Source organism: Gymnodraco acuticeps, unplaced genomic scaffold (genome assembly GCF_902827175.1).
Source record: "Gymnodraco acuticeps unplaced genomic scaffold, fGymAcu1.1, whole genome shotgun sequence".
Classification (NCBI taxonomy): domain Eukaryota; kingdom Metazoa; phylum Chordata; class Actinopteri; order Perciformes; family Bathydraconidae; genus Gymnodraco; species Gymnodraco acuticeps.
In genome coordinates this window covers 239,075-259,856 of record NW_022990224.1, presented here as the reverse complement: position 1 = coordinate 259,856, position 20,782 = coordinate 239,075, and the positions used below count along the sequence as shown (strand labels likewise).

General features: G+C 41.3%; 1 protein-coding gene across 2 annotated transcripts in view; it reads left to right on the top strand.

Moving 5' to 3' along the window:
• The first annotated feature begins 2,988 nt into the window (after positions 1 to 2,988).
• The window catches only part of wnt7bb (wingless-type MMTV integration site family, member 7Bb), a 31,552-nt gene continuing 13,758 nt past the window's right edge, over positions 2,989 to 20,782 (top strand). The window contains exons 1-2 of one of the 2 annotated variants that reach the window (XM_034218770.1): positions 2,989 to 3,530; positions 10,702 to 10,928. In XM_034218770.1, the coding sequence (XP_034074661.1) occupies positions 3,460 to 3,530; positions 10,702 to 10,928 (298 nt within the window). In that variant the 5' untranslated portion in view covers positions 2,989 to 3,459. Of the gene's footprint in view, positions 3,531 to 5,993; positions 6,433 to 10,701; positions 10,929 to 20,782 lie in introns of those variants that run through there. The other variant, XM_034218769.1, reaches the window with a different exon arrangement.

Below are 20,782 nucleotides of genomic sequence, written 5' to 3'. Positions count from 1 at the left end.
ACACCCATGACAGTTTGGCTAGCGGCCTTGCTAAGAAGTGAGCGCTATTTAAAATAGAAACATTGGAAATTAGTGTTAGAAGGTTTTAAACATGAGGAAAAAACAGTGCTCTCCCCTTTGAGTTTGAATTTACACAAGCTCCCAAAGTGGTATCGGACTCTAAGGCCAACTCTCACAAAGCCTGCTTTCCATTGGGTGGACATTGTGCAGCATTTCAGCCACTAAACAGCCAGTAAGAAGCAGAATACATGGTGACCCAGCCTTACAGATCTTTTTGAGCCACCAACAGCTTGATATATCAGCGAGCATGGTGAGGAATTAATCACACCACACCCTTCTTCCCTATCCACAGCTGTGACTGAACAGAAGAGAGGAAAAGGTCAAAACCATTGGTCAGGAGGGGAGGACGCGTAGAGTTGGTTTAACCTCTGACCTCACAGTTAGATGTGTGAGGAGACATCTGACATCCAGGACTAAAAGGTCACTTTCCCTCAGCGTACCTCTGTGAATCGTCTTCCTCTGATGGCTGCTTCCTCTCACTGCGTCTGACTAAATCTGAGTTTGGCTAATTGACGGACATGTAAAACTCAAAAGGAACAGAGTTAGAAGGAGATAGCCGATGGACATGGAGAGGGGGGACTTTGCCAGAGCATAATAGCCGTTTCCCCCCTCTTGCCGGGGGCCCTGTGTAGATGTGGTGGACCCAGCCCCAGACGCCACTCCATGGTTTGGCACGCTCTTCATTTTAGCCCTCTCACTGTTTCCAGCTGAACCAGATCCCATGCAAACACACGGGCAACCGGTGTTTTTTTTTTTATTTAGATGTCGGTCAAGACTACTTAATGATATTCAAAAAGACAGTGTGACATATCATCCCATACTTGCCAAAATATGATCCCTCCCCCCCTCCTTTCTTCCCAACATTTTCCCCTTCTTCTTAAGTTTGAGAAGAGTGCATGCAGATGAAAAGGAACAGACACAATAGTGCAATCTTGAAAAAAGTTTGCCAGACAGTTTTTAAAGGGATAGAGCAGGCTGCGAAGAGGGTAAATACGGAGGAAGGAGGACAGCAAACGCCTTTCAGGAGACTGTTGGAGGAAATATTCCAAAGACAATGGCCTGTAATGCGGCATAAAGCACAAGCAGTGATGTGGCGTATGACTGACTCAGATTGATATGTCCTCGCTGACCCAAAAGCTCTCATCCCTGCCTCAGCTTTTTGAAGTTAAATAAACAGTGTGTCACAAGATATTCCACATACCACCCAAGTGCTATATGTGTGAGAGACTCCCTGTGTGTCCACAGCAGTGCTTGTGTCTACGGTTTGATTTGTGAGCATACTCACTGTATGTGTGGACACATAGACAGATAATGTGTGTTAGCGTGCACAGGCATGTGTGCGCCACCAACGAGCGAGCGCGGATGTGTGCGACACGTCTGTAATGACAATGGCGGGTGAAAAAATAACGCTGACGCACACTGTCCTTGGTCTGATCCTGCTTTAATAAAAAAGTGTTAGCTCTTTGAACATTTTAATTAAACTAAATAGGACCATCCCCACCCAGGCCCCGACGATGAGCTATGTACATTTGCAGACAAACAAGACCATCTGTTACGGGGTAGACATCAAATACATGTCTTTTTTATGTCACCCTGGGCCCGCATGTTGACTTTCATTATTTCTAAAATCCATCTGGAATTTTGATGGGGATGTTTTGAAGGAAAAGGCCTTGAAACCACAATGCAGGGATGTCTTGAAACAAAGGTCTCTGCGGTTTTGTCTGTTTCTCGTGGTCAACAACAGCCCAGCAGTCTCTGCGCTCAGATAGCTCATGTCTTTAATTTTAGTTTATGCCATCATTATTACAACACGTTAGCCGTTTTTCATGCCGTTTCTTGGAAATGTACTGAATTGATGGTTAATGTGTTCTCTAAAGAAGTTGAACTTAGACCATAACATGTAGACAGAAGGGAATGGGGTTCATTAGATGATTGACTAGCTAGGCGGAGAGGAGGAACATATCCAGATGATTGTTGTTTGCTGCAGAAACACAGAATATTTCTAACTGGTGTGTTCATATAAAATGTGACAAATAAATCTAACATCAGAGAGGCCTTGATTATATTCTCTACCGAGTAGGATATTAGCTGTGCTACTTAATTACTATACATTTAATCACATTTAAATTAAACAATAATTAAGCTTATTAAAACATATTAAGTGGGTTATTTTGATATTTTAAGAAAACAATCCTTTAAATTATATAAATAAATACATTCAATCATTTTGAAGATGCATGTTGGTTTAACCCACATTGTTATCTTTATTCAGCTTAAACCTAACACTGTTTTGCAGAGCACCCGCTGTGTTTCATTCTTGATTTTAAACTCACTGTAATGCAGGAGTTCCCCTATAGTGAAAAGGTCAATGTCTGTATGTTGTTGCCACCAGAGGGAGTCTTCCTAGTCAGATAAAAGCACTCAAAGGAGTTCACTCTGTTTTTTCAACATCTGCTCAAAATTCACAACATTCCAACTCAAACCCAAACAATATTTATGTTTTGTTTGTGATGTTTTGTTCAAACATTGCTCTCTAAATCAAAGTGACTGACAGAACTTCCCTGACACATAGGTATCATGACGCCAGTTCATTATTATTAGTCATTATTAGTCATGCAATTGTAATTTGTATTCATGCATCTGGATTCTGGAAAGTCATTCCTCGTCTGTTTGACTTTATGGGTCTTACTGTTGTGGTGGAGCTCATCCGGGGGAGCCCACACTGGCGGGGCAATGCCCAATGTTGCCTAGCCTGGGCCACAGGCCTATAAAAGGCCATTTGACTTGGTTCCTTTTAGTTTTCTGTACAACAACTACACGTGTAGAGCTCAGACTGGAAGCCCGTCCCATCCCCTGCATATCCATGCTGGAGGAGGAGGAGGAGGAGGCGTGGAGCCCTTTTGTTACCTGTGTTAGACTACCTGGCTGTTGCAAGTTAGTTACATGGAATGCGTTAAGATGTCTGTAGAGAAAAGGAGCAGTGGGCGATGTACAAAGCTCTAAACAAGACAAAATCCACAGGGTCGACAGGGTAAGAGCTAGTCGTTTTTTCTACCTGCATGGCGCAGCAAATGGGAATCGTTAATTAGGCTCTATCGTGAAAGTAAGGACGAATAGGAGGCACTTCCTCCAAGAACTCATTCACCTCTCAAGTCCGACCCTCTCTCAAGTTTCTTTTTGGACTTGTTATCCACCTTTCAGTTCGTCATGAGCATCTCACCTGTACTGCTGGACCATGGATTTCACACGGTCGAAGATTTCAATATCTCTTCAGCTCCACGTCGCGGGAAACAGGCGGTATACGTGCATCTGGAAGGGTTAGGAAAGCTGCCAATGTGAACGGAAAGCGTGTCCACTTTACGTTACAGTGCATGGCCTCTGGACAAAGTGCCAACGATCATGCACAAACCCCTCCGAAAGTGGAGTCTCAACGTGTTCCTGTGTTTCGGCATCATATACCTCAGACTTGGGTGAGTTAACTGTGTTTACCTTCGTTTTCTTTAAACGCGCAAACATGGACATTTCATTGCGACACTCGGACTATTTAACTTTTAACAGGGAAGCTCCAGCTGCCCTCTGACCTCAGACTTAACCATAATGTAAACAAATCTGTTTTCACCTGGTCTTTAAAAAATATATGTTAATAATCATGATAACTAAACACCTGCATCTGAGTGTGTAGAGCGTACAAAAGCGTCAGATCATGCCTACACACAATATGATCGATTCGAATTCGCCTTAAAGGAGCTATTAAGTTCACCTCATGAGACTATACTGCTTATTTTTCGCACGAGATAATTTGAGCCGCTGTCATTGCTCCAGATCCAGCTTCACCCTGCATACCTTCATTAATAGAGGCAGACTGAGTTGTATTTCCACATTCCATCGGCCAGACACAGAGTTTTTACCTGTTTTGCAATACCTCACCTTGATGCATAAACACAGAAAGACTTCTATCCATTCCTACTCTGCTGTGCCTATCGCAGTGCCTGATCATATTAGGACCCCCGTGTACACATTTTATAATCATGATAAATTATGTCTCGTAAAAATCTGTGAAGGAAGTATTTTATTTTTGTTCACGCTATGCATGCTGGTTAATGTTTCTCGATTTATGAAATGTGCATGCTTAATTGTGAAAACATATCTTACGTTGATGGTGACCTCCCTGAAACCTATACTTAAACTGTAATGTACAGTATAACCAGTGATGGAATAAGTAGATTATTTTCTCAAGTAAAACTAATACCACGGTCTAAAAAAAACTTAGTTTAAAATGTTACCTGAGTAAAAGTACAGAAGTACAAGTCTGCTTAAAGTATCAAAAGTAGAAGTGTTCATGGTGCACAAGGACTCTTTTTAAATGTTGTGTTTCAATTGTGTGAAGCAAGTTTTGGATACTTTATGTTCTAACGAGTAGATTAATAGTGTATAAAATGTAATATCAAGTTACTTATGACAAAGTCACTAGTAGTAACTATGTTAAATACATATAGAGCAAGTACAATATTTCACTCTGAGATGTATTGGAGTCTAAGTAAATTGGCAGAAAATGGAAATATAAGTACCTGAAACTGATACTTGGTAAATGCACATTCCTCTACTGCGTATAACTAGTTAATGTCTTAAACTAATACTGAGCATTTGGGGGGATAAATGCCTATAGTTAAATGAAGAGGAGGAAAAAAAGTAGTATATTGCATATTTCCATTTGTCTAATATTGCATATCAGTCATTATAGACAACTTTTATGTGGGACTACATTTTTGTTCGTGAAAAACTGTAACCAAGCAGTTAATGAGAAGTTAACTGAATTATAATCTGTCTCACAAATAGACTGGTTACATCCATTCAACCTTAAGGCTCTTTCATAGTGTTTTTGGAGATTCCTGCTGCCACAATGAGCCCAACCAAAAAAAAAGCGTCTGCCCTCCCTGAGAGGACCTCATGTGAAGTGAAGCGTGTAAATGACTTCAAGTTCCACAGATGCTCATATCACATGACAGTAGCTCCAATAAAAGGAGAAAGTCACCCATCTCCGTGTTTACTGAGCCTGAGCAGTTAGCTCATTCCTCCCATCCTTTTACTCCGGCTAAATCTTTCATTGTACCCTCTTCATTTACAATGACTGGAGCCTGCAGGTGTTGAGTGAGAGTCACGATACTGAGGGGATAAAAGCCCTGCTCTCACTAAGCTCTGCGACCAAATCTCCACAAGTATTTTATATCTCTTTGCAGATCTAATCTTGGGAAAGAGGAGTGCTATTTAAAGGAAAAAAAGAATGTATTTTACCTTTAGCAATACTACAATCTGACAAGATTATTATGCAATTTCACAGCAAGGTCCCAAAATGAATATTTGAACATATTGACTGCCATGACATAGAAGCAGACAGGCAGACAGAGCAGACATATTATAGACGCCTATAGGAATATTATAGTGTTACCACAGGAAATAATAAGGTCCCTGAAAGTCATATTTGAGTACCACAAATATGCTTTATTTTATGTTTCTAGGGAAATGTTATAGGAAAACTTGTTACAATACACACTGTATATGCCCAAGAATATCATATAATCCAAATATTGTGGGACGTAAGGACATTTCTTGATGGCTAATGCCCTCCAGGCACCCATACTGACATATTAGGAGAATAATACATGTCATATTATAAGGACTTTATTGCATTTATATGACACCAACTTGTTGATTCAGAGTGACATCCTGCCAAAGAAATGTGCAGATTTGTTTGCACATGCTGTGATGATGGTGTGAGGCTCGAGCAGCCAGCGTCTATGTTTGTTTATTTTTGGCTGGATGGTGGGGTGGGGAGGTGGGGTTGGTGAAGGGGGGGTGATGGGGGGTGTGATGATGAATGAAAACCTCCTGCACGTCCAACGGGGATCGGATCAGTGTCACCCTATTGTCCCGTTGTGGCAAAGTGGGCGGATAGCAGTGTCTCTCCCTGCCCAATGGCAGGCACGACTCTCATGAGAGTAGAGAGAGGCACTTTTCTGCCATGCAAAATCCCTAAAACCATCATCATTCCGGCTCGGGAAGCCACAGTAGTGTGTAACAGCCTCCGCCGCTGAGAGATGACAGAGCCAATATCAGCGCACACACGGCCCTGGGAGCTCGGAGCTGCGTAGAGCCACCGCACCAAAGACAAGCAGACGCACAGCACCTCTTTTTGATTCTGTGCGAAAGGGACCTAAAACCGGGAATTATAAGGGAGTTTTTCATCCTTCGTCTCACTCAGTCCGAACGTGGCCATTTGCTCAATGTCATCATGATCATCTTCTCGTCGCGCAGTGTACTGCTGTCAGTCTATTACCCACAGATCTTCCTGATCCTGACGAGTGGCAGCTACCTGTAAGTCTGAACCAATTAACGGTTTCCTTAATGAACTTTCACAGAATGCGCGCTCATCCTTAGCAACAGACGCACGGGTTTGGTTTTGCCCCCGTGCAGCTTTCCTACCGGACAACGGGGTATCCTTCCTTTTCATTTAACGCCGGTTCTGATATGAATTTCCTTAATTCTCCGGGTCCACAGATTGGAGTTTATTTTAAGTTGTTTATATTGTGCCATCATCAGGCTGTAATGGCACAGGGAGCAGACGAAGCAAAACTCCAAATTAAGCAGACCATTTGATTTTATTGTAAGATATTTTTCACACACTTCCTAATGTTATGCAAGCGTAACTTCAGCAGAGTCTATTCATTATTGCTAAAATCACCGGGAAAAGGATCCACATGGGAATTATCTAATTGGCTCAAAACCTGAAGGTGTAGTAATGTGCCGTGTGCAGAGGAGCATGTCTTGTGAGTAAGCAGTTGTGGCTTCAGTCTATCTGTCGTATCGCAAATATTTTAGCAAGAACAGAAATCATATTGGTAACGGCTACATTGATTCATTTTGGCCACAGAGTGGCAGAGATGTTCAAGACAATTGGATGCTGAGATTCGGTCTTTCTTCCTGTGAGGGGAATTTAACATAATATGTGCACTTTAACGCATGCGAGCGCCCATAACCTGTCAGAGCGTGTGACAGATTATCTCTGTGCATTACCTCATCTTTGATTGATTATCTGAATTTTGATGTTATCTTATCAAACCCCCATCTTAGAACATATAGCTGCAACACACACGTGATTGACACTATAATGCGCTGTGGCTTTGCATTAAACGAGAATTAATCTTGCTGGAGAACACTGGCTTTCTCAAAGCTTCCAAAAATAATTACTCAGCCATGCTCCCTCGCTCCTTCCTTTACTGCCCGGAGACCCCAAACCTGATGCTGAAATAGATGTGGTTTTTGGTTTTTCTGTTAAAAGTGGGTTACACTGCTAAGTTTAGTTGTATTGCACATTAAAACTACACACTATTGTTTGATTATTTAAGCATGTTTTCTGTTGAAAATTAACCAGAAAATATGTTTTTAAAGGAAAACATTTATTGATCAAAAAATAATGCAATGTCCTTTATTCAAAGAGCCAGGCCTAATGTTATGGCTTGTTAAACTGTACAATTTGTGGAGCTGTGGGTGGCAAATGAGCCGTCAGCCAAAGGATCTGACCAGCAATCGGGCAATTGCACACCTCACACACTCCACTATCGAGGAATTTCACACTTAATGTTCCAATGACAATAAACAGACCTTTTTCACTCAGTTTTGTAAATATCACACAGGCCTAACCGGTGTGATACTTTCTCAGAACAGATATAAACAGGATTTTGTTATGAAGTAAACACCTTCTGTGCACAGATCATTGTATTTGTGAATGAACACCAAACAAGGAAAATCCTAATCATCAAAACAGTTAGATCCAGCTCTTGGAAAAAGAAGAGCACATTTTCACTTCACTTATTTAAGTTGTGTCTCAGGTATTTTTGAGAGTGCATTCCTCGGTAGAAGATGCATGCCTGGCAGCTTAATAGTGTGTCAGTTAGGTTCAAAGTACTTGTTTGATGGAGTAGGTGGCTGTGAGCATGCTGCGTAGACTTTCTCTTTAGGCCAAACTACCCTCTGATGGAACCTGTAAGCTCCTCACCTCTCACACTGCTACTGGCTTTTTCAATCATGTCGTTCCAATTTATTTTTGTATGTCAGCCTAAACTGGCAGAGGCCTCTCTTTCTCTGAAATGTAATGTTAGATGTTTTGTATAATGTGATTTTCTTTGTTACTGAGTGTTACCGATGTTCTGTCGGATGAAGATAAAGATATGTGTGACCTTGTGCACAACTAGTTTAGTGATGTTTAATCAATCCACAAAAACATTTGAAACCACATATAAGATTTGTATTTGATTTTGGATATGAGCTTAACAGTACCTGTGCAAGGATTAGATTTTGCAAAAATGCATGCCACCTGTTGCAGAGCAATTAACAAAAACAACTAATTCTATGACAATTGCATTAAGTGTTCAATCAAACACTGAATACTTTGGGTCAATAGATTCACCTTATCATTACTCTGACATCTGATATATGAAATCATACTTTAGAGCTGCTGCCGTTTTATCTGATGGTGGATCTGTGACCGTGGGTGAGCTTGTCCCCAAGCCGCTGGCGTACACACAAGTATGCGCTAAGCAAACAGAATCGCATTTGTGCACTTTGATGATTTCAGGGATTTAAAAGCTTAGCTGTGGAATTCTCTGTTTGGTGTTGTCTGATGGTTCGGTTTGCCAGTAGTACTGTGATTCTGTGAATTAGCAGGTGAACGACATGAGGAAAAAGCTGAGAGGGGAAGTCACTAGGAGGTCTGTTGGCAAGACCTACAAATATCCATGTGCTGTAGCTTTTTAAGTTGTGCACTAAACTACCATAGTAATACAAATGAATTGTATTGCCTTTGGATTAGCATAAACAAACCACTTCCTTTCGACCGTAACATCCTTTATTTAAGACAGTGCATTTATCCAGTTGCACATTACTTGTGTTAATGAGCCTGCCCTTTTGCTTTGTACCGACTACATTTCAGCGTTGCCATGAACAACCACCTATACAGCAGCGGGTCACAGAGGGTCAGAGGAGTTCAAGCCTGTTTATCAGCGAGAGAGCGAGGAGTGTTTAAAAGCAGCAGCCGCAGCAGCAGCCGGCCAGTGTTTCCTGCAGACAGTGAATGCACCTGATGAATTCATGGTTTTTATTTCAACTTGTTTAATATTGACAGCCTTCAGTTGAAGTGTAGTGATGCACATGTTTAGACAAAAAAAGAACTTTCTGCTTTGTTTTAGGAAACAAATATTAGCTTGTTTACTGTAATTTAAAATGTTCAGTTAGCTCTGTTGCAAAATTGACTGCCGTGTGAAGACAATGTGCTTAGTCCTCAGTCCAGTAACATTTAACTTGTGTCGCTGCAGTGAGAATCTATTTCAACTTGTGTGTTAAAAAGTTGTTCTGTCTTGTGAAGAAACTCAAGCAAACAGTGAATAAGGGAACATGGGATCAGAGGGAGATTTCTAATCAACAATCATATCTTTCTTCTTAGTCAAGGGGGCATTGTATCAACCGAAATCATTGTTTCTCCTCGTTTCTTTTCACTCCTCTTACGCCGCTGTTGCTTTTCGCTGACACACAACTTGCCCGCGTTAGTTTGCCCTATTTGTGGTGAAGCCTTTGGAGGCAGACGTCATACTTCAAAGCTGCCGTTTGCCTCCACGCTCGTTTATGGCTCCCATTCCCTGACATGTTTGAAAAGTATGTATCTACATGGTTTCGAGGGCTGTAAACAGAGTTGTGGAGAAAGTCAGCACTTTGTTTAGCTGTAATCTGTTTTGGCTTTCTCAGTGGTTACAAAGCCATCTTTAACATATGTTTTGATATGATCACATCCAGAGATCAGATATGATGACGTCCCCCTGAGGGGAGTGGAGAAAGGTGTTTGCCATTTGCGATGCAGCACATTAACACCCTGCGAATTAATGAGACCAGTGTCGAAAACGGGTACACATTTTCCATGCAAACCAATCTTCCGATGTGGCCAAAGTAAAATCAGTCTGTCATGAAATGTATAGGCAGCACTTTTCACCCTGTATAACTTTCCAACACATAATCACACAAATCATAAAGAATAATATTTTGTGTGACATTTGGTTAAAATGTGAACCCTGCATTTACATCACAGAAAACAGTTTGATGAAGTGTGTATACTGTTTTTGCAGAAGAGGCAAGTCTGGCAACTATTCATGGCAATGTGTTTCTTAACAACTTACAAAAAACCCTTTATAACTAATACACCATCCAATCACAACCTTCTAGAAGGCTGATGTCAGTTCTCAAATCAGCATCTTGTTTTCCATCTCAGGGCTGTTATAGCAACTTAAACTGTATATTTTTTAAGCTTTAGTTTTGATTATTTATAAATGTTTTTGATGTAACTTTAATCCTTTAAATAGTAGTTAGTACAGTGTTCACTTCACTTTGGAACACTCATCAATCACTTGTTAAAATGAATTCTGTTTTGGAGAGTTTTACATAAATAAATGAGTCAGTACAACCGTCCTATAAGTCCTAACTGAGTGTGTGTCTGTGTGTATGTGTGTGTAAATGAATGTGTGTGTGTGTGTGTGTGTGTGTGTGTGTGTGTGTGTGTGTGTGTGTGTGCGTGGTGGTGTCTTTCTCTTCCTTTGGCAGGGCCCTATCCTCGGTGGTGGCTCTGGGTGCCAACATCATCTGCAACAAGATTCCCGGGCTGGCACCTCGCCAGCGGGCCATCTGCCAGAGCCGCCCGGACGCCATCATTGTTGTGGGCGAAGGCGCCCAGATGGGCATCAATGAGTGTCAGTACCAGTTCCGGTATGGACGCTGGAACTGTTCGGCGCTGGGAGAAAGGACAGTCTTCGGTCAGGAGCTGCGAGTAGGTCAGTCTGAGTTCTTTCACAAATGGGAAAGTGCACATTGTGTGCTTGTGTGTGTAGTTGTGTATGTGCGAAACCTATTCTGGGACTAATAAGTTGGGATATCTTTTGAAAAAGGTCGTTTTTTGTGTCAAACCTTTTTTGTTGTTGCTAGAACTAAGATTTGATTTAAGGTTAGTGTTCAATCATAAGTTACTTTTGATTTAATTCTTTGATTTGGAGTGAAATTCTTCTGGTTTATGAGTTTAATTTAGAATTGTGTGCAAGGGATAAGGTCATCACCTGAGAGTAAGGGATATTGTTAATGATAGATACACAAGTGTGTCCGATGTTCCATCACAATGGATTATTTCATGATGAAAAAACATGACAAAAATGTATAACAACTTGGATGTTGTGTGTGTGTGCGGGATGCAACTCAGATGACATTTATTTCTGCATGTTAATAATTTGTTGTCATTTGGTAATAATAATGAAGCCAACCATGGGAATACCAGCAGTTTGTTCCTGAAGTGGGAATAGGTAATGCGTCTTTGAAGCCATCCTATTGTCTCAGTTTTGAGGAACTGTACAAGAGGAGTATGAAATGTGGTACCAGCCCCGACCCTCTGAGCCCCATGAAATATGGCTCCTCACAAGCCAAACCCAAGCTGCACACATCACACAGTCAAAACTCAAGAGTCTCTTTGACTCTCTATTCTATAACCATTCACGTTGGCATTGCTCAAGAAGACTTCATATACTGCTGATTCTATTCCATTTTTAGTTGTCCTCTTTTCAATTGACAATGTTGTATTTCCCCAGCGCGTTCTGGTTTCCGTTGATGTAGCTTCTGCAATGGGACTGTCGGTTAGCGGCATTGCTGGCTTCGGCGAAGTTATGGAAAAGCTACCGAAAGGCACTGCGGCCCTAATGGGGAAAACGTATGGTTGAAAAATGATATCGCAAATGAGGAGACAACTAATGGTGTTATTGCAGAGAGCGCTTGTTGAACCAAAATAGATGGACACATCTGTTGTCAATCGGGCTACATTGGTTGTGTCCATGCCTGGCGGGACACATGCGTACAGCAAAAGACCTTAAGCAGACAAACATTTACATTTACGATGCTTTTGTTTGAGAGACATGGCTCTCCGCAAACCTCTTTTGCATCGCTTTTGTTTTACAGGGTTTTTTTTACATTTCCTTTCATTTGGAAGATGCTTTGTTGCCATTATGTTGCGGTCGGGCTGTGCATTTAATCCAGTGGCTCTGTTAACAATCACTCCTCTTAAGGAGTAGCTGAATTAGCTCCAGCTCTCCCTCCAAAAGCATTTTTTCTTTGTTGTGAATGTGGCGCTTTCATTTTAATGGAGCTCATGTTGTTTTCCTCCCCACTCAACAAACCCTTTCCTCCTCCTTTTGGTCTGTTCTTTTATGCCCTTTTGAAGGGGGCGGAGAGCTAGAAATGATTTAAGGGCATCGTTTTGTCTAATCTGCATTTCTGTAGAAATAATGTTTGTGTTTTACATATTATACTGGTTACTAAAGCACTTTGCAGGATATAAACCTACATTTAGCAATTCTAATTAACATAGTTATTTTTTTCTCGAATGGGAATTGTAAGCATTCACTCATCCTTTTGTATTTTACGCCATTCAACTCTATGGGGCTCTTTCTCCTTTTGACAGTGATGCCACATCTACATCCCATACTGGCGTCATCTGAATTTCGCTCATCTTGTTTGGTTTCTAGTGGATTTGCACAAATAAATGCTTCATGCTCCTGTACTGTGCATGTTTGGTGACTGTTGGTGTCCACTTCTCATCCGAGAGTGATGACTGCCGGGCCTGCTGTCATTTTCCAATAATGAAGGGACTTAATGTGTTCTCAACAAAGTATTCCAACGATGACGTCTTCTTGTAGACCAACATGCAACTTCATTTAGCTGAGAGTTCCCATGACAGATTTACAAACACATTATTGTTTTGCGTTTTTGTTCTACGTGATAATCAACATACATCTGTTGTCCCATTTGAATCCTACATGCAAGTCACATAGGTTAAGATAATCTTTTACCTTTTAGGGCCCATAATGGGGACATTTGCAGTGTTACAGTTGTCAAATGCTGTTTATTTGATACAAAGAGAAAACACACTGTAGCTCTGTTTTTGATAGCTTTTAAAAACGTTAACAGGAATGCTCTAGCATAGGGTGTTTCCTCTCTTCTTTATATTAATAGATTTAAAGGAAAATGGTCCTATTGTTTCTGCATTTTGAAAGCGTTGGCATATTATGTGAAAGCCATGGCTTGAATGTGTGATGTTGGTTCATGGTATTATAAGATAGAACTGGCACTAAAGAGCTTAATGTGCTATTAGCACAAGTAACTATAAAAAAGGGACTTAAAATACATGTTTTACATTTCAATTAATAATTTCCGTCAATAAATGCATTGTACAGACACACACATTTGCACACAGGTATTATTTTCAACATTATTTTATGTTATCAACTTTAGTTAAATATATGCCAAATGTTTATGATGAAACATAAATTCCTTCTCTGACTTGAACTTTAGTTACAGAAAAACGTATCAAATGAACTAAATGGAGAAATCCTCTCTGAAATATACCAACATTCATCTGAGCTTCTCTTCAGCTCGCCCAGGAATGTTAATGTTTCCTGATGATGGACATATCATTTATTTTTTTCTCAAGCAATTGCTGCCCAAAATCTCAAATTGGCGCCATTTATTTTCTTAACCCCTTCCTGTTGGTGTGTTCCGGCTTCTTTCTGGGTCTTTGCTCGGCATTTAAAAGAGACCTGTTGGTATATAAATCCGTTACAGTTTTGTTTAACAGACTTAAAAGCATCCCTGTGTCAGCTGTGTCACTTACCATCACCGTCTTCGCCTACCTGAAATGAAAGGTAGAGTGTGGCAAGTACACTTTAAGGTAATTTAAAGGCACCAGTTTTCTGTCAAATAGCAGAGTGTTTTGTTTTGATATACAGTATACTGATTTGCTCGACATCTTCCCCTGATTTACCTTTAAAGCATTCTTGGAGAGTTCTGCTCATACAGTTTCACTACTTAACTACTAATTGATGTTCAAGCCTTTTCTCTCACTGTATTTCAAATCACGTATATTGTTAACATGGACATACATTTTGTCAAAAACTCTGGCTGTTTTCCCTAAACTTTAACGAGCGATGAGCTGGGTTCACGTGTTGTTGGTGTTTGAGGCAGTGGGATGACGCTCTCCCCTGCTGTAGATGGGAATGCTGTCTGACAGTGCTCATTCAGTTTAGCAGTGTCCCACTTGGTCACCGTGGGAGACCACAGAAGCCACAGCTCCTGCAGAACTGCACTGCCAAAAGTGGGCGATTTAGCGTTTTTCTCTCAACACCTTATTGTGAAACTGCCCTCCACTCGCCTCGCACACGACATTCTCGGCTCTGATAGTTTCCAGTGTTTGTTGCTCATGATTGAAGATCTAACCATGTTTTCTGACCATGTCTGTATGTATTATGGAATTCTTTAGCATGGCGTATGAAATCATGGAATACAGCCCTTCAACAAAATGTTCCAATCCCTTCTCCCAATCTGCAAATTCCCACATCATCATAATCAAGTACAGGGGAAAAGCTATTCCCATTCCACTCCCATTTAAGTTTTTCATTCAAATCCCCCAAATTATGAACACTAAACCTTTCCCCCTGCTCTGTGATCCAGTCTTAGTTTTGGACTGGAGGGAGGAGATGTCGGCATTTTTTCAAGAACCAAAGATCAGCCGACCGCAAGTCTAATGCATTCTCTCTGTGCTGCCTGCTCTTGGAGGCAGTCTCTGTTCTGGAGCTTCTCCATGCTAATACATTGGCTTTCCAAGAGAGCACACATTAATAGTTGGGTTATTGAGCATTACACAACAGGAGATATCTTCATTTAGCAAAGGTGGATTCATTTCAAAGGCTGACCATTTGATAATTATTCCGCTCTTCTACTGTAAACAGGAAAAGTGTTTTGAGTTCAGGAGAAGGCTTCTGCTCCTGGCTCCATCCCTGTTGCGTGACACTGATGAAGACTTGAGGTTACATGGATTGATGGAAAAATTAAAGTATCCCCATTCGTGTTTTGTCCTCTGTTCCTTTACCAGTATCTCTGGTTTGCAAAGAGCGTTGGCTTTCCTATTAGGCTCTAACTGACAAATTGGAGAACAAAACCATAAACATGGAGTGAGATTGGAAACTGGCAATTTAAGTACGTCTCTGTTTCCTCTGCAAAAGCAGATTTAGCAGTCCTCTCTTGATGCCCTGCTATGGTGTTGGCATGGGATGGTGCTTTCTGTCTGTAAAAATGTGGAATGAATTATCCCTCGCTAACAGAAATGGGTCTTATTGAGCAGCTTGTTGCAGTCTATTAAGAAGTAATAATGAAATTATAGACAAATCCATCAGCAAGTCATGAGGAAAGGAGGGTTTAAGCATGAGAATGGCAAACGTGGTCAATCCTCCAATCTTAATCCTTGGCCTGGTTTCTGGATGAATCATTCTATTTTAAATATTTCTGTCATGACTGATCCCACGGCTGTGATATGTTGATGCCGTTTTATTATGCGTATTTAAGTGTGTTCAACCACGCGTGGAGTGCATCGAAAGCTCAATGTGGTTTCGGTTACACATCTAACATAATATGTTGACGTGTCTTTGATCCAGCCAGTGATCTTTGCCCCGTACCTCAAATTCTACACACAAACAGTATTATGTGACAACGTTTCCCTGTTGTATTTATTCAGTTGTTTTATTCTCTTTTTAGGTAATCAATTCCTTTAATACTGTACTTTTCTCTTTCTTGAATGTTATCTTTTGACTTGACCTAAAAAAGAAAAGCCTTATATTGTGTCCCAACATCAGACATTCCTTTAGTTAACCACCTGTAATAGAGATACCCTTCTCTTAAAAGACCTGCTTATGAACACCTTGCAGCTTTGTTCAAATCGCAATGCACTTGATGTCGGCGTTTAGGGCTTGAAAATGGACACCTTTCAACGGCTACACTCAGCATCAAAGGCCAACACTGGCCCCCTTGTCATAAAATGGCCTGCTCTGGTTACTCTCTGTTTGACTTTCCAGCCAGTTTGTCACCATCCTGATTCATGCGTTTCATCTGAAAGAGGTTTCTTGTTGTCCCGGCAGTGAAATATTACAAAAGTTCAATCATTCTGCCTCGGGCCCGTTGCACAAGAATAGATGGAGCACTTGAGCAGGTGAGCTGGTTTTACTGCAGAGGGAATAGTGTTTTTTTTCTTTTTTTTTGCAGGGTCAAAAAACAAGGTTAAAATGAATATGTTGTTTAAAGAAGAACGGATCAAAATGACTAGGTAGAATTGGTGACTTTATAACAAAAACCTTTCTGTCTCTTTCTTTCTTATATTGTATACGTCAGAGGTTGTTGCCTAAAGCGGTGTGTCATGACCAGAAGCTAAGGATGAGAACAGGGAAAACTGATAAGAAATGTCTATCTGAGGCAAACAAATGCAAGTATGATAAAAATGTGGAGGCTTAGGCAGAAGGTAGGAAAGTAGAGGGTGTGTTCGTGTCTGTATTTTCCCATCCTGCTTTATAGTATCCACCGCCAGTCACTCCCTCTCTCCCTCCCTTGTTTACCCATCTCCCCGTGGAAGCACAGAGTGTGGTGAAGGCAGGGGGCGATCCACCTGCCAGAACTCCAGGACTGCAGGGGCCAAACCAGCGTCAAGTCAGATAAAGGATATTTAAGTCAGCAGGTTCATTGAAAACCACTTGTGTGGAAAGAACTCCCGGACAGGCACGTACTTGATCGGGAGCTGGAGATGTAGGACCGCTCCGAGCAGAGCGCCCTGAGAGAGGAGGGGAAAGGTCACTCACACACAGATAGAGCCAGACATAACTCAGGGCTGAGCTGGGTACTCTGTTTAGTGGAGGAGGACAAGTACAAAGAGGATGTGGTTGATAGAAGTTATTGGATTTTTGGTTTACACTCTATGCCCTTTTAAAAAAAAGCTGAATTTGTTAAAGATCTTTTTTACGTTGAAATTGCCCTACTTTCTTAAGTCAAAAAGATTGATGGCGGCTTTGGCTCTAATTTAATAATCATTGTGTTGTCCATTACTGATGATTTAAGTTGTATTTAACTTTTCATTATTTAAACTAATGCTGTAACCAGATTGTTATCCCCTAAAAAAACAAGAACCAAGTAATAAGGGTTTTCTATTCACAAGGTTAACCACAGTTAAAACTGTTACCATTTGATCACAAGGGCCTGAGTCATTGACAGACGACCTATTCTGTCTTTTTTTATTTAGGTTTAGGTATGAGGATTTGTTCGTTGTACAGAAGACGGCCTCAGAGCAGATTTTATGGGCAAAAACAACTCGCAGTTATCTGATACATAGAATCAGATGTAGTATAAATAAAGTATAATGCCAGTCGTAGTCAATCAATACGAAAATGTGGCCTAAAATAGCCATACATTTATTTATTCAGCAATTCTCCTCATTTTCTCCTCTCATACGCTGCACTACAAGGTTTAAGGACAACAACATACTTTCAGATTATAAATGCATTGGCGGAGATCCTTCCCCTTCTCGGAATCAGTCGATGGTCATTTGTGGTGAAATCGTATCCCTGCAGAATGCAAGTACAACATCGCAGTCTAAGGCTAATAATGAACGGACAAGAAAATCTATTCAAATGACCATGTGGTTCCATTCCTGCTTTGTTTCCTCGTTCTGACAAAGTTAAAGGAAATGCAAGTTGAAATATTAATTTCGACCAGCTGAACTTTTCAACAAACTCGTCTTAAATTATGTGATTCGGTCCCAAAAACAGACATTGAAGTTAAATATCAACTACAGGATAAACATTCTTTCCTTGAAAGCAAATAAGTCAGTCGTATAATGAAACTGAATCCACAAACACTGTCAACCTGGTGCTTATTCAAATACCATGAAGGAGAAAGAATAAATCTTTAAAAAAATGTCTTTCCTTCTCATATTTTGAAGGCTATCTTCATGAGGGAGTTAAATTCTTCATGAGAAAACTACAATGTTATCCCGTTTGACATATGAGCTTAGTGAGTTGGCTATACCTAGGCCTCGTGTACTAAAGAGTCAAAAACTCATTCTTCAAAACTGGCTTTTTTTTCAAGAGCACACAATTGGGTACTTTGACACTGGTGAACTCCCCTAAAGAACCATCAATCATCTCACTGCCGCAGAGGTTTTTCCCTTTGTGGGATTAGTTTCGTGTTGGTTGTACAGCCTTTGGGCACATTGTGGTTATCCGCTCAGATATGTAATCATTCACACAATTCTGTTATGCTGTAAAAAGATAAAATCATGTCATCGTTATCATAAAAAATGCTTTACTGTGGCTGCTATCGCGGAAAAATATCAAATATCTCTGATGCATCGAAGTGCGGAGCTCCCAGCAAAACTGCAGATTCACTTCCAGGCAGCCAAGCACTTGATGCTATGCGGATAACAGCGTGGAAATGATGCGTGCATTGTGTTATGGTGGAACGGTGGTGGATAAAAGGCCTATTTTTCAGCCCATCATCATGTGGGTAGCCGTAATCCTCTCTGCCCTCCTCCATATGAGTCCAGAGAAAACAGAGCAGTCATATGCATGTGTGTTCCAATGTGTAGGATGTTTCCCCTCACTTTTATCAGATAGGGGAGTCTGATGGGCTGTTGTTCTACAGTGTGTGGGTTGTGGTCATCACGGCTTGGTAAAGGTCATCTCTTACTCTTTTTTCACATCCCCTGCCCACAACATGTGTCTGTATCTAGGGTGGGTCCTCTCGTCCTTCGCGTGCAAACAGCGCTATCATGGCCAGGCCCCTTGTTCATTCATCAGCTCTGTCTCTGTCTCAGACTGTGTGGGTGTGTCGGGAGCTGGGGACCCTCTCCTTTCCCTCACCCTGCTCTCTCTCCTGCCCACCCACTGTCTGTCTGCTGACGTGGCCCGGGGTCGTTGTGGACCCTGGCCCTCGGGCCCCTGCGCTTGTATATGTGTGAGTCGTTGGCCCCTCCCCTCCCCGCGGCGTTATCGGTGGGATCTGCGTCTGTCTGTGTCTGCCAGGGCCGCTAGACGCAGGAGGAAACAGGATGCGAGAGGATCAACTGTAATCTCACAGCGCGCTTTGTTCCACACAATCCCAGGCCGATCACTGTATTCTCTACACGCAGGCCGCCACTGGACATTTACATGTGCCAACAATCACACCGCTACTGGCCCACTTAGGTGAGAGCGAGAGCTAGTGGGTTTGAGGCAAAGAGACACTGGTAGGAGGAAGAGGATGTGAAGAGACCTGAGCTTCATTTGAGGGTTTGAGAACATCAGTGAATATGGAAATGTTAGGTTTGGAGGTTTCTGTTGTAATGAGAAAGGAAACATATCATCAGTGGCATATTTGACTTGCTGATTATAGTGATGAGGATAATGATGTCTACAATGATATGATGTGGGATTGATATATATCTCGGTAAATATGTTTCCATTGAAGTTGAAACAAAGTCAAATGGGATTGAAATTGAGGAAAATCCTCCACTCTGTCCTCAAATGAACTTGATGATTACCGTGTTGGGCACATACAGGCCTACATTTCCAGATCTGAGCAGGTGAGGTCCTGATTCGTTCTCATTATTAGGATGAAAGAGGGGGAAGCAGATTTGTGCCTGTTTTAGCAAGTCTCGGTATTCAGTCGAAAAGCTTTATCTCCACCTCAGGGAGATCAGGGAAGAAAAAGGATGCTTTTGAGATGTTAGCCCAATTTTCTATGCCTGGGAGGCAGCTTACTTAAATTCTCAGCATTTAATACCGGCAACGTTAAATACCCTCATAATTGTTTTAGCTTTACAGCTCAAAGCCTTCCTTATTATATGAATCAAACTCGGGACCCTACAGTAAGCGGCTGTGCCAAAGCGTGTCACTTCCCCAGCTCCATGATGTGAGTACACTGAGAATGTAGAGCCTAGTTCTGGTAAAACAATATTATTTTATTGCACAGGAACAAGACTGTGCTAATTCCTCAAGCTGCAAACCTCACAGACCACAAACTCTTTCTATAATTTGCTGGGAGCATATGTTCGTAGCAACGGTACATAAAGCGGAACGGAAAACAGTAGTAGTGTACGCATTAGTCAGTTCAGTGATTGGTATACAAAGCAAGGGGTTTTCCTCCAATTTTCTTCCCCTTCCATGGAGCCCTGGAGACACTGTTCCAGCGCCGTCAAGGCATTGGTTAGAGCGTGTTTTTCAGTGTTTTGGGTGTCATAACTTTATTATATGTACAGTGTGGAAACATATTTTTTGAATAGTTTTCAAGAAGTTATACGTACAATTAGTGCTACGAAACGCCTCAAAGTATCTAAGATTTTTATTAGATTCCATTTTTGCTGACGTTTTTTTCTTCGTATTAAGCATTTATCTTGCTCTATAGTTTGTTCCCTTTTTATTTAAGAGTATAGTGACTTCCTTGGCTTTAGGGTTTTCACTTCATCAGGAAAGTGGAAGTGCAGCAAGGCAGAAAGAGTAGCCAGAATAAGTTAGTTTGAAGTCAGTGAAGCTCCAGAAACAGTCATAACTACTATCTCCCTATCCACCTTGAAAATGGGTAATTGGGGCCGAGTGGTGGTGAGTTTGGGGAATTTTTTGCTGCTGTGTCCTCTAGAAGAAAACATGTAGTTCCCTGTACTGTTTTTTTGTTTTACTTCAGTCAACATCAGCACAAGTGTAAAGACCCCCAGCCACCAGCAGGTGACACTTTTCCCTTTGTTCACTGTAGTGCCATTTGTCTGTGACAGGATGTCTTTGTGCTTAATGGATATGAAGCT